Here is a 14,555-nt window from a genome sequence, read left to right as displayed (position 1 = left end):
TTTTTAGTTTTTTAATTTCACCTTTATTTATTTTTTTTTAATTTTAAGCTAACTAATTTAATCAATTTTATTTAATCCGAAAGGAACTTGCCTAATTAGTGTTTCAAAGAATTTTATGTCTTAATATTTTTTATGTATTTATTTATTTATTTTTTATATACATTTAAACACTTTCTTGTGTTGTACCCCAAAAAAGATCGTCCTACTGCACAGTGCACATGCTGCACTCCAACTTCAAGTTTTTGCCAACATAAATAAATACATATTATCATAAATATATATTATTGTAAATTCTGTTTGGTCCAAAAATAACTATTTTTAAATGCTTAAGCATGTTCTTGTTTTATACCAAATAAAATAAATAAATAAATAATCGTTTTGAGTCATCATGATTTCAATTATTGCCATAATAATCGTGATTATTATTTTTTTCCATAATCGAGACGTTTCTACTTGAATGTGCATTCATGGACAAAATGCTTGGGGATGTTGTGTCGCAAATTCTGCGTTTTCTTTGAAGTTGACATCGAAGAAAGACGTCACCCTTGTTCCCGTCTTGGTGGAGGAAAGCCGAAGATGGAGAAGGTGAGAGAGCGAGCGAGCGAGGTGGAGTGGAGATAAAGCCACGGAAGGCCAAATTGATTGGACGACATGAGACGATAATGCCGCAAAGCTCAATTGCTTTTGTCTACTTTGTCGGCTCTGCGGCTTAAAAGTGCTTATCTTGTTCCCTCCCTGCTTCAATCAAAGACTTTTTTTTTTTGGGGGGGCGCTCTCTTTAGCCAAATGTTAACATTAGGAACTGATGTTTGTGTCTCCAGCCACCACTACGCACCTGTTAACACGTTTATTAAATGTAATACGTGCATGATTTACGCCCCATGTTGTTGTTTGTCTTTCTTCCAGGGCCAAGTGATGTTCCGCAACGGGGAGCGGATGGGCACTATTAAATTCAACCAGTTTCAAGGTACCAACGCAATCGACTACGTCACAAGCAAAAAAAATAAAAAATAAAAAAAATAAAAAAACACCCACACACTAAAAGGATCCCTTATGGAGCGGAGCTTGGACTGAATGTCGTCTTTGTTGCGGTAACTTCTACAGTGTAATAACAATTTTCGGAAAGCCGTTTACCAACTCAAGTCGGCTGTTGTGCTTTGATGTGCTTGGATCTGCACCAAGTAAGCTCGGCAAAAAAAGCTTCACTGGAAAAAAAAAAGATGGGATTTTAGCGGGTTTTTGTTCACACAATATTTTTGGGGGGCGGGGGTTGTTTTAACTAACCCACCCAAATAATCGGACAGCTGATGTCTTTTAAAATCAGCAAAAGTATGAGGATTTTTTTGGGGGGCCATTTTTAAAAATGTTTTTATTTACATTGACACATTCCAACATAAGAAAAAAAAGGCCAATTTTTGCCAATTTTTCTCTTTTGTTAAGTAAAGAAAACAATAACAAACTATTGTAAAAGAAGTAAATTTGTTCCTTATATTTTTTTGTTTAATTAACGGGCCGATTAGTCGGTTATCTAATAAATATATCGGAATCGGCAATGGCCTCCAGACATCCATATCAGTTTGAACTGAATTCTAGCATCGTACAAAATGTTGCCCACAGTTAACAGCAGTGAATTCACGCAAGTCGTCCAACAAGATTTTGCATTATTAAATGAAATGTTGCATTACGTGGCGAAGATGATTTCACAGCCACTCGCCACTTTTCAATCATCTTAAAATCTTGTGCTTGAACGTTTTTGCTCGCACCTCCCAAAGTGTGTCATCGTCCTCACAATCTCAAAGGCAAAATCCACCGCAACGCAAATTTATGAGGCTTCACAAATTGAAGTTGAGGCGATTTGTGCAAAAAAAATCGGCGCCTTCTGCGTGCTAATGTTTGTCGGACAAAGTCGTTGCGCAAAATCACTCGGATCCGTTTGAGCGGAACTGCACAGCTGCTTTTTTTTTTTTGTCTACCCTTCTTGGAGAAGCATTTATCGCTTTTGCTTCCTTCGCCGCTATCTTCTCTTTATCGCCTGCTGGCTTCTCCTTGAGGTGAAATAAACGCATAATTGAATCGGCATAAAGGGAGAAAGCATATTAAAAAAAACATATTAAAGTGCATATTCCCATTCTTAAGTGATGGCCGTTGCCGAGTGCTTTATTATCTGCGTTATTGATGTTTTGTCATATTACTAATGCGCTTTGGATGTGTTTTGTTCTAGGCTGTTGTTTCTTTTTGACACCATGAAGTTTAGCGGATGTTAATATTTTTATTTTATTTTATTTTTTTAAACCAGGGGGCCAGGAAGTGAAGGTGGGCGAGTACAACGCCATTGCAGACGTGCTGGACCTCATCAATAACTCCATCCGCTTCCAAGGTATGGAAATAAAAAATAATAAAAAAAATGTTGCACTTTCTTACCTTTGCCAGGGGTGTCTTTAACATGATTATATGCAAAATGAATGTTTGTAACGTTGTCATCCAAAAAAGCCTGTTAATTTAAAAAAAAAAAAAAAAAAAAAATCAGGCTATGGGTTTTTTTCCGCCCACTTTTTAAAAAATTTAAAACATTAAAATGTCATAAATCTGCAAAAATAAATAAATAAAAATAAATGAATAACATAATTGAAAATTTTTTTAATGTTATTTTTTTTTTTTTTTTTGCCTTAACATCATACCTTACAAACCGGGATATCATCTGGCAAAATAACCAACGAATAAAAAGAATAGTATTCACAAGGAAAACCGTCAGCATCCTCAGATTTTCTTTTTTTTTTTTTTTTTTTTTTTTGCTTCGCACCCATCCTTTTGTACTGTCGTACATAAACTAATAAGAATAAAAACATTAGCATTGCCATGCTTTATTATTTTCGACCTTTCTTCAACATTGTTTGTTGGTTCTTTTTGTGACTTTGTCAGCAGGATTACACAAAAATGAACAAGACTGATTTCCATGAAACTATTTAGATGGAAGACGAAATGAGTTTTCCACCAATTAGCAATTCACCTTGTAACAAGCTAACCAAAACAATATTTTTAAAATATATATTTATTTAAAAATATTTCAGAATACATTGGAATAATTGTAAATGTAAGTTATCATACATTTGCTGCAATGAAGACTTGCTTCCGCATGCAATTCAACGCAACTCAACTTTTATGTTTTGCATTTGCATTATTAGGGTTGGAACATATATGGAACTAGGGGCGTGGAAACCAAATAAAAAGAGAGGGTGAGGAGGGGATTTTTTTTCAGAGATTGCAATAGTGAATTGTATCAGTCAGTTCCTCTCCTCTCTCCACATAAGTCTTGAACTGAATGTCTTCTTTCCTTTTTGTTGTGTTTAATAAATGTCAAACAGGTAAACCTGACAATTTTTTTAATGATCTTTGTGAAAGTCAATTGAAATAAAGAGATGCTCCCGTTTTTTGCTAACTCCCTTTCACACTACCCATTATTACCGTATTTTCCCCCATGGCACCGACACGAAAACCAAATTATTTACTGCTCCAATTTTTGCTGTTATTTTTTTTCCCGCTTCCGCCCACGCTCCCACATTCAGAAAGTGCTGCATCCAACGTAAGACGATTCCGCTGCCATCGATTGGCCCCCTCCTGCCAGAGGAGAATCGAGCGGGTGATAAGAAAGTGAAGGCTTGCAACCGCAATAGCATGACCGCCATGCTTAAGCCGATGCGTGTGAAGGAAACAGGAAATGGCTCTGGAGTAGTCTCGTCGCTTAGTGGGCTGTTGGGATGATCATTTGAGCCCTTCTTTTTCTTCTTCCCGTCAGGTGTGGAACCGCCGAAAGATGAGACGTTTGTGCACTCGCAGCGACGGCACATCAACGTTCCGCTTTACAGCATCCTGTCCACCATCACCATCTTGGGCATGCTCATGGCCGGCGCGTTCCTCTTTTTCAACATCAAGAACAGGAACCACAGGTGAGCCAACAGTCGAGGAATAACGTAAAGTAAGGGCAAAAATAATAATCACTCCTGCGCCACAACTTAGCCCTGGTTTGAGCTGTCTTGTGATCCTCTCAGATGTCATGATTGGCAACATATCGCAAATGATACTTGAGCGTCTCTGTGTTGAATAGTAGTATCATGTCTTTTTTTGTGCAGACTGATTAAGATGTCCAGTCCCTACATGAACAACCTGATCATCTTGGGCGGCATGCTGTCGTACGCCTCCATCTTCCTCTTCGGACTGGACGGCGGCTTTGTGTCCGACAAGGAGTTTCAGACGCTGTGCACGGTCAGTTTTCTCCTCAACAAACGTCATCGGCATCATTGAGGAACTGAAAAAAACGGATTGAAATGTAACATTTTGGATATTGTTTGTTCAGATTAATTCTCGGTGTGTGAATGTATCAGTCTGCTTTGAATGGATGACATCATTTAATGCACGACTCGCTTCCATTGAATTTTCCGGTTATTGTTTGTTATTCGGGAAGAGCTCAGATTTTTCTCGGTCAATTTGACCCAGCGCGGGTTGTCGAATTATCCGAAAGTGTCGGGAACTGAACAAAACATCCAAATAAAGATTGAAGATCACATTATTAACGAAATTACTAACTCTAATTTTATTTTGAGACTCCCTTATTCAGGGTCAGATTGACCCACTGACTTAAAATCTGGAGGCTTCTCAGTGAAGCAGTTTCTTGAAACAAAAACAAGGAACTAAAAGAAATAAATGATTGCGCTTTAAGTATGCATGTATCACAAAAAGTTGCATACTTGATTAAAAAAAAAAAAAAAGCGTTATTTTAACTGTTTGGGTGAATTTGACCTGAAAATAAACAGAGGGTAGTTTTCTGGATTATTGACTTGCCATTTATCCCAGGAATGCAACCTAAAGCAGACAGTAGAGTATATACAGTGCAATTTTTTCCCCAAAAAATTAAGCAAGTAAGGAATTAAAAGGAGCAGGAGCAGGCGGATTTCAGGTGTTAATGGCGTTAGATTTAGATACGATAAGCATCTTAAATGTGATGAATGGAAACTGACCGGCTTTCTCTGCGGGGGGATCTTTAGCCCAGCATATTAGGCCTCCACCCTCAGCTAATATGACGGCGATAGCGTTGTTTTGCCACACCAGCAAAATGTCGCAGGCCGGACTTTGTCGTCAAAATGCTGCGTCGGATGGCGCAGGTGTAAATAAACGTGCATCTGTGTGAGCGCACGGTGGCTATATCAGGCTTTGTCAGGGTTATTTTGAAACTCTGCGCTTTTTAAAACACAAATCAGCGGCGTCCTCTGGTGCCAAATCAGAGCGAGAGGTCTACGTTTTGTTTCTTCTTATTAGGACGAATTACTCTCAAGAGTGTGACAGCCTCCGTGCTTACCAGATAAGAGACGAGAAAGCAACCTGACAGCTTTTTTTTTTCTTATTTGTGGTTCATTTTTAGAGCGCTATTTTGGCATCTTCAAGGAAATGTTCATACCCGTCAGAGACGTCATGCAGCGCGGAGGAAAAAGTCTGAAAATATTAGCCCCCGTCGCCAGTTTCAGACTGAAAACAAATCGGGTGGTTCTCATAATAGGACACATGCATGACAAAGTCTCAAAGACCTATTTGCCAAAATGGAACAGGAAGTTCATGGCGTTGACGAACTCCTGCTCGGGAACTTGAAGTTGTGACTGCAGTCTGTCTGCTCAAGATCAATAGCGAAAGGGGGAACTGTTCAGTCGAATGTATGCGTGATTTATTTTCTTTCTTTGACTGTCTGACTGACTGACGAAGGTATAAAAATTCTGGTCATTTGCTCAGACCTTCAAGATGCTGTTTGTCCATGTCGAATTATCTGACATCTTTACAAAACTGGAGTTGGAATGATTACTTGCTGACATTGCCAAGGCTAACTCTTGTTTATACACCTGCATTGATAACATGTATTGCTGTTCCCGTTTGAATCTAAATATTGTCTATCCGTTTGGACATTTGTTGTAACAGTCAAGGCTACATGATAAGGCTGTATTGTGGCTACAATGAATCTGCTGTCAATATGCAAAATGGGGGTTGGTGGTCTGGTTCCTGGAGTGTGGCTGGCGTGGGCCACACTGCTGGGTGAGCTAGGCTGGGCAGCGCTCAGGAGTCATCAAAAACTACAAGTGCTGGCAACGGTGGTGTGCTGAGCTGACCAGAATCGAGGTAAAAATTGCTTGAAAGCAGTGGGCCAAATGCGGGCCAATCTACTCTTCTGGAAGCCACAACATGTTTGAAAGGTCAGCGAAGACACTACTGGTGAAAGAGAAGAATTGCGCTTGCCTTGCCTGCTCGCCTGGCGGGGTGGGCCTGCTGGTGGCGTCTGGGGACAGATTTACCAGTTCCAAATGACTGGGACTAGCCACAATCTACCCACGGACTTTCAAGATGAACTGAGCGAGCAGTGTCTGTGATAATATGGGATGTATAACGATAAAAATCAATGACTATTTAAAATAATGCCTGACTAATGACTGATGCGTTATAGTAATGGGTCGATGGGGACGGGTCTCAAATAAGCCTCGGCTTCTACCCGTCAGCCCTTCCTTCTTTCGGATGTCAATGTTGCAAATGATCTGATGTGATTGATGTAAACTGTAATGTGTCCGATAGGAAAAAATGAATAAACCAAAGCAAAACTGCAAATTTGTCTTCAAGTATTGTATGCCCTTCAAGAAAGTTTGACCACAACAGGCATATCTAACATTGAATATAAAGATTGGCCATGAAAAAGTGTCTTATCGCCCGATAGGTTCGGACGTGGATCCTCATCGTGGGCTACACAACGGCGTTCGGCGCCATGTTTGCCAAGACCTGGAGGGTGCACGCCATCTTCAAGAATGTTAAGATGAAGAAGAAGGTACGGGAAAGTATCTTGTGTTTATGTGTATGTATTTTAACACACTATGTGGACAGAAACATTGCGCCTTGTGGGGACTTGTGTATGCCTCCCACGTGATTCAAACCCGGGTTACTCCAAAGTGCAAAATAGGATTTAAAACTCAAATAACATCCAGATGATTTACTATCCTCGTACGTAAGGAATAACAGTCACGCTGCACAAGCGGCTGACAATATAGTTGCGCAGGGAATACGTCTCCCGGCGTCTCTTTTATACATGACTAAAGATTGCAGTTTGTAAGTCATGCCCCGTCAACTACCTTGGAAAACAAGGGTAGTCACTGCGCAAGCTCCGTGCAAGGATCTCTCTGGCAGATGGTTTTGTCTGATCTCGTCATCCTCTGAGAAATGATGCCTCCCGACCCCAACCGCATGCGACGGTTCATTCAGGGCGCTTGTATAAAAAAAAGAAGCTCTAATAGTGATTATGTGAGACACATTGGAGTCGAGTCCAGTATCTGATGGATTCAGGTGCGCTCAAATACTTCAGTTTATTCCCACTGACTGCTTTCTAGTCTTGAAATAACTTCAATGTAACACAATTAAAGCTTTTGAGCCGTCAGATTCAATCACTTTGATTGGCCGAGTTATGTAAAAGAGATGCAGACTGTAGTAGCGCTTCTTGGCCTTTTTTTTGTATTTATAGAAGCACCCCCCCTCCCTCCATCCCTCCCTCCTGCCCTGTCTCTCGCTCCCACTCGCCGGCTTTCTGGAGCTAGTGTGGGTGGTCTGCCAGGATGAGACGGATGGATCAAAGAGTTGGAAGGATTTGGGGCGAAGTGGCAGAAGGGGGAAGAAGGCCAAGAAGCGCAACGAAGGAAAGACAAACCGGAGAGGCAGACCAAGTCGCACATATGGAAAAGGAAGTCGGCTTGGCCCCGGGAGGAGAACGGGAATGCCGAAAAGCAAGATTGCGAGACGGCTTATACGGCACGAGGAACTGTAAACCGAGATCGTTTTTGGAATCTTGGGATTCGGTTGAGACAAAATCAAAACTGATTTGTCATCCTTTGCATGTTTTAATTAGGCCTGGAGAACAGTGAACGTGCTTACTATGTTCTGGAAGATTTCACCGCATCTGAATGTCCAGCAAGCAGTACAGTCTGGTTTATTTTAGAATGAATGCGGGTGCTGGTATGCATGGTGAGCAGCAGCTTTGAGATAAATATGAACCAGTGACAAGGTGATATTAGCCAAAACACACTAAAGCCCAATTCACACCGACTGCGGAAAGGACGCGTTGCGTTTTCCGTACGGTTTCCGCACGGATTCCACAAGGACTGCAATTCATACCGTGCGCATAGCCTGTCCGGGAATCTGCACCCGCCAGACCACAAGATCACGGGGGTTCACGCGTCCGGAAGAAATAGAATGCTTAAGGAAACCTTCCGCATCCGTTCCGCACCGCAGATGCGCCGCACCGCAGCTGGTGTGAAATGACACGTAGACTTGAATGCGTTCTATCCTTACGGTGTCCGTACGGCCGCCGTACGGAAAAGGCACAGCGTCCATTCCGCAGCCAGTGTGAATTAGGCGTAACTAGGGGTAATGACTCAGGCACATTAGGGGTTTTTCCACTGCCGGAACCTTTGGTGAACTTTTCAGTTTACCTTGGTAAAATTCAGTTTGGGCATTTTTCCACCAACAACAATTACCAGGGTAATTAAATTCCCCAGGGGGCATCCAAGTACTATCTCAGCAGCAGGGTCTTGCTGAGCCAGGCAGGAAATTTGAGGGGGCGGGCTGCAATGACCATGGCTGATTGGTCAAATTTGGGGCCGTTGTTTTTACATCGGCTGGACTCAATCAAACTCATTTGAATTAATTACCGAGAACTCGAAGACGCTGTGGAAACACAATTCTAAATTCCCCACTGAACCTATACAACCAAGAACTCCCTTTACCCAGAACTCAAAGTTCCTGGGCTTGTTGGTGGAAAAACAGCTAATAAGATTAAACCTGCAACATTTGTGTGACCAAAGACAAACTGTGACAGATGAAACGGACAGGACCGATTTGGTGGGACAGACATTTTACAGCCACGTTGACCTGGTACAGGATTAAAAACCAGACACTGGCAGTCCACTGGTGAACCTTCGAGACTGTTATTGCCGCAGCGGGCTGCCTGACCTTTCCTTTGAACGACGCTTCCATACCGTCAAACGACGTTATAAATAAAGATCACAAACAGGCGGCGGCTTTCATCCCCGCAAAAGTTCATGCTACAAACGAAGAGCGTTGGGATCTGACATCGTCGCTTCACATCTCGGGGGAGACGCATTGGCGAGTCGCCATTACTGTCTCCCGACGCAGGCGCCGTTCGACACATCCTCGCCGCTGCTTAATTGTAGCTAATCAGCAGCTGATAAGACGGTTGTGAGAAGCAAGCGGGTCTCTGGTTGGACAGTCATCGGCATCGTTGAGTGCAATGCTCATAAAGCTGTTGTTTTTTATTTTCATCCCCCATGCAGATCATAAAGGACCAGAAATTGTTGATCATCGTCGGCGGGATGCTGCTGATCGACTTGTGCATCCTGATTTGCTGGCAGATTATTGACCCGCTGAAGAGGACCGTGGAAGAATACAGCCTGGAGGTCGCTACACATTCCGATTCTACATGTTGGCTGAGTTCACTCATTTTTCTACACGTCCGTGCGTTTGCCTCCACCGGGATCTGGGAGATTCCCAGGAAAAAAAACAACAAAAAAAAACAGAATGCCTGCATTTGGATCCCAAGCAAACAAAATGCTAGCCTCGGGCTACCGTACCATCTGCCTTTTTTTGTTTTGATTATTTTTGGGTTAGGATGTGAGCCGCCGCAACTTTCTGCGTTCATCCGCCCGACATTTGCCAGCTTGGATGTGAGATGTTGGCAAGGCCTGCTGGCATCGCCGTGCTTGGCCTTGTTTTTTTTTTTTTTATAGCTGGAGAAGCGCGCGGAATAAAAACTAACTTGCGACTCGATCGTGTTTCCTGCCCAATGGCGAAAATGCTAACACAGCTTTGTCATCTCAGGTTGGTCAAGTAGCAGTCAGTGATGCGTCGCTATGAGATTTTAGAACCAAATGTACCAATCATAGCCGACCGACGAGGCTGTTTTTAGGGATTTTAGCATTCGTCGGCGAGGTTTTGCACAGAGATTTTAGCTAGTAGCTGTAGCTAGTTAGCTTTTTTCATGAATTTGGAAGTCCTAATGTCTGTCTGTCAGACTTTTTGTGGAAATGCCTACCAAATTAGATAAATCGCCAGCATTCTTTTGCATTTGCTTAGTTTTCTTGAATGATTTTTAGGCTACCGTCATGACTCAGGTGTTTGAAATAATGGAGATTTCTCCCGAACCCGTCATTATTGCTGATATTTTGCCACAAATCTCACAGATTTACCGTATCTAGACTGGCGAGGTTCGTGTTTACTTGGATCATGAAAGTCAAGAGGGGGTTGGAGCCTTGAGATGATTAACGACCTCACAGGGGGTTATTGGAAGGTCTCTACAGTAAAAAAAAACAAAACTTAATTCCTACGCTTCCTGAGCAACTTCTTTTCATCTTATTTCCTGTTTGTTGATTGTTGCCAACACCCTGCGGGTGATACGACTCTGGCAGCTCGTTTGGACTCGCGCGCTTTTTCACTTAAAGGAGGAATCTTGTGAAGTGATAAATAAAGTCCACGCGGAGGTTTATTTTAGTCCTTCCAGTGAGATTTATCCCAAAGGGGAGGGGTGGATAACGGGCGGTTTTACTCGCCATATCCTTATTTACATTCTCCGTTACCGTACTCTGGTGCTACGTTTGGCTTATTTGTGCGACTCAAGACAAAGATGTATTTCCCTTTGTGACGCTACTGGCTAATGTCTTGAGGTTTTGCCCTGCGAGGTCAAGCGCAACGTTGTTTAGCATATTCATTCGGCAATGTGTGCGGTTGCTTCCTCGCCGAGCATTGCCAGACTCTCAGCGAAGTGAATATATTAGCCGTGCTGCAGCGTGGGAGTCCGCATTCCCCCTGGTGGGCATTCTTAGACCTATGTGGTCTGACAGGGTTTTTTTTAGGCTTGGATTTTGCTATATATTGCTGGGATCATGCTCATAAACAACTTGGTGAGGAATACATTTGATCCCTTAGCCAGGATTTTATGTGAGGCTTGTTTAGGGTTTGTACCATGGTGAAATGTCCGAATGAAAGGTTTTGCACCATTGTGAAATATTTTGTTCTGTGGTGAAAGGTCCCGTTGAAGTGTTTGTACCATGGGGAAAAGGTTTGGTTAAAGAGTCTGTACCTTGTTGAAAGAATTTGAACCATGGTGTAAGGTAGTGGTAGGGAACCCTGGTCCTTGAGATCCACTGTCCTGCTTGTATTCATAGTCCCCCTCCTCCAATACAGCAGACTCAAATGATCGGCGAATCAGCCAGCCCTGTAGAAGCCTGAAAACGATCCTTTTCATGGACTCACGTTTGTTGGCGGAGGGATACATCGGACAAAGGCAAGACAGTGGCTCCCTCGAAGACCACACACTAAAAACAGTTGGTTGAAAAAAATGGACAGATCCCCTTTTTGGCTCAATTTGACCCAACTTTGAGTGGCAAAATTGGGTCATTTTGTATAAAACAACCCAGGCTTGGTCAGATCCTGTACTTGGGTTTCTAACCTGGCAATAGCCAGATAGATATTGCGCTTCACTCAACGGAGTTCCCTGCAAAAGTCATCTGGTACCTCTCCATGGTAATTTGCTCGGGAAAGGCGGGACATTCTGTACAATAATTCGAGCTGATTGGACGATGCAGCATTGTACACGTTTCTTTTAACCAATTACGGTCACGGGTGAAAATTTGGTCTTTGTTCTTGTCAAAGGGGGGAAAAGCACGAATATCTTACCAGCTAGAAATGCACAAAGCGCCTCTCGCTGTATAACATTCAGCAAGGAAACGGTGAGTCATTCTGCAAGAACAGAATTAATTGTAGCTTCTATTCGTCCATGTTGGGTTTGTTTGTTAGCCCCTGCGTCGGCGCTGGCTTCCTGGTTTCATCACAGTTGCATATCCCGCCCCCCCAAAACACAATGTCGCTCTGTGATTGGTCCGACCCACTAGTGGTTCGGATCAACGGAAATCAACGGGAGCGGTACAAGATGTATTCTCCGGGGTTTGTGAACTCACAAATACCGCGAGAATTCATCTTAGTAGAGCAAGGTTACCAACTTTCTGGGTTGTTTTGCAAAAATAAATAAATAAATAAATGGATAAAGAAATAAAGAAATAAAATTTGATCTTTTTGCATGAAACAACCCATAATGTTGGGTCAGATTGTCTACTTGGGTCCATTTGACCCAACTTTGGGTCAAAAATTGGGCTATAATTGTGTTACTTTAGGACCCAACTGTTTTTAGAGTGCAGGGTTCCCTACCCCTGGTGTAAGATGGTTTTTGTCCAATGACAAAAAAAAACTTGTGAGAATCCAAATAGACAACTTTTCCCGACATTGGACATGTTGTTTCTTGTGTCTTTATAGAAATAAGAGTCTGTGTTGGGTTCGTAGAATGTCATTGTTGATGTCGCTCAGACGACATTTATTCAGTGAGGCGGACCTGCTTGCCCCCCACTTAATGAGCAACCATTTGCAAAAAGTAGGGCAGCCCCCTTTTGCTCGGCGTATTAACGTTAACAAGAAGATGGAACTGCGACCAGGCCGACAGAGCATCCTCTGAGATTTCAGGGGCAGCACTGACGCAAAGTGGTCTGGGAACGCTTGTTTGTTTCTGCTCTTATGTGATCCTACCATTGCCTGGCAACCAGTCCATGGTGTACGCCACTTCGCTCTCCAAAAGTCATCTCAGGTTAAGTGAAGACTCAAAATCGTGAATTATTTCTTTCTTTTCTTTTTCTTTTTTTGAGATTTCCTAGGACTTCCTTGGGAATGCCAAATGGGAAGCACAACAGAGAAAAGCCTGTGACCTCATGTGTGCGTGTACCTTTTGCATATACGTGGATTTTCTTTTCTTTTTTTTCTTTTTTTTTGCGCCTGCCAGTGTTCTTGCATAATGAAGGACGAACTGTCAGGAAGAAGATGATTAGCATTCCGCTGGATCCCGCAGTCAAGCATCTCCGCCCTTCCTTCTGTCACCCCCCCTCCTCCCGCCATCCTCACGTCGCCACGGCAACGGCCACGGTTTCTGACACCCGCAACACTGTTGACCCCGCCAGATGAAAATAGCAGGTTTAGGACTTTTTTTTTTTTTCCCCTGTGGCTTTTTTGCATGGCAACACACATGCAGTAAGAGAGGATGACGACGATGATGATGGTGATGAGGTGTTTACTGACTCACGCCGCCGTTTTTCTCAGCGAGCTCGGTAGTTTGAAGGTGAACTCTTGCTGATTATCGGCGGTGCAGACGCTGACATCATCGCCGCGCAGGTACATCGAGGGCGATATTGCGCCGCGCACGCAGTTCCAACCTGATGTGCTCGCCCTCTTCTGTGCATTTCCATTGTGCAAAAGGCGGCGGTGAGCGAGAATAACCGGCGACAGGAGCTGTAATATGAATTGGATCACACGTATGTTGTATGGCAAGCCGAGCAGTTTTGTTGAATTTTATTGGGTTGGCAAGTTGGAAGTGATCGTGTATAAATGGCGAGATGAGCCGTCGCATTAAACATATACTACAAGAATTGAGACTGTACGTGCAGTGGATTAGTTTTAGTAGTTGTGTAGATTTCAATTGTGCAAGTGACAGGTGGTGGCAATGGTGGATAACTGACAAGATTGTCACAGTAATGTAGATGGCACATACATTTTTCGTGACAGACGACATGCTGTTGATGGACTTTTGACTGGATTATGTAAGTTTTGTTGATTTCTATTCACTTTGGAGGTGATTGCAAATAACAAGTGAGAGGAGTTGTTGCATTAATTGTAATCATAAATATTGCTCATGAGCTCATGCATCAAGTGAGCTCCTTTTGACTGTGGATTATTTCTGGTCAATTTGTTGATTTCTATTGTGCAAGGTAGCAGTGATCATGACAGCTGGAAAAAGGATCTGTTGCATTAATTAGATGACACCTATATCGGGCATGCCGGCATGCTTTTTTGATGATTTTTTTTTTTTTTATGTGGATTGTTTCTAATCATTTTGTTGATTTCTATTGTGCTGTTGTGAGTAACTGCTGAGAGGAGCCGTCACATTAATTAGATGACATGTACATTGGGTGCGTTTATATGTGTGACAAAGGGTGCAATGGATTTTTTTTTTCCCTGATTGTTGCAGGTAGTACTGTTGATGTCTACTGTTCAAAGTGGTGGTGAATAACTGACAAGAGGAGCTGTTGCAAACTCATTCACTGCCAAACCTCCCATTTCCGAGGCGTATTTGGCAACTAATAGCCATCATTGGCAGTGAATAAATTAGACATGGACTTTGGTGACAACTGCTTTGGACTGTGGATTATTTCAAGTCTTCGTGTTGATTTCTAATGTGCAAACTTTTCAGAATTAATTGATTATACTAGTATATTATATTTATAGTATAATATATTTTGCACAGTGGTTGCCTTAATAGCAACTGCAGTTTATAATAATTGTGCGTTTGGACCGCTGGGACTCTTTTCTAAATGTATGTGGAAAAAAATAAATAAAAAAATGGGGGGCCCCTGACAGATGTGTTGAACTTGAGA

General features: G+C 42.5%; 1 protein-coding gene across 3 annotated transcripts in view; it reads left to right on the top strand.

The window, feature by feature from the left end:
- Positions 1 to 14,555, top strand: part of gabbr2 (gamma-aminobutyric acid (GABA) B receptor, 2) — a 101,459-nt gene that overhangs the window by 60,068 nt on the left and 26,836 nt on the right. For all 3 annotated transcript variants that reach the window (XM_077506884.1, XM_077506883.1, XM_077506885.1), the window contains exons 8-13: positions 907 to 967; positions 2,297 to 2,377; positions 3,794 to 3,944; positions 4,128 to 4,260; positions 6,743 to 6,850; positions 9,363 to 9,485. In XM_077506884.1, coding sequence (XP_077363010.1) covers positions 907 to 967; positions 2,297 to 2,377; positions 3,794 to 3,944; positions 4,128 to 4,260; positions 6,743 to 6,850; positions 9,363 to 9,485 — 657 coding nt within the window. The remainder of the gene's footprint in view (positions 1 to 906; positions 968 to 2,296; positions 2,378 to 3,793; positions 3,945 to 4,127; positions 4,261 to 6,742; positions 6,851 to 9,362; positions 9,486 to 14,555) is intronic.

This window comes from Festucalex cinctus, chromosome 19 (assembly GCF_051991245.1).
Source record: "Festucalex cinctus isolate MCC-2025b chromosome 19, RoL_Fcin_1.0, whole genome shotgun sequence".
In the NCBI taxonomy this organism is placed as follows: Eukaryota; Metazoa; Chordata; class Actinopteri; order Syngnathiformes; family Syngnathidae; genus Festucalex; species Festucalex cinctus.
This window is presented reverse-complemented; position numbering and strand designations above follow the sequence as displayed.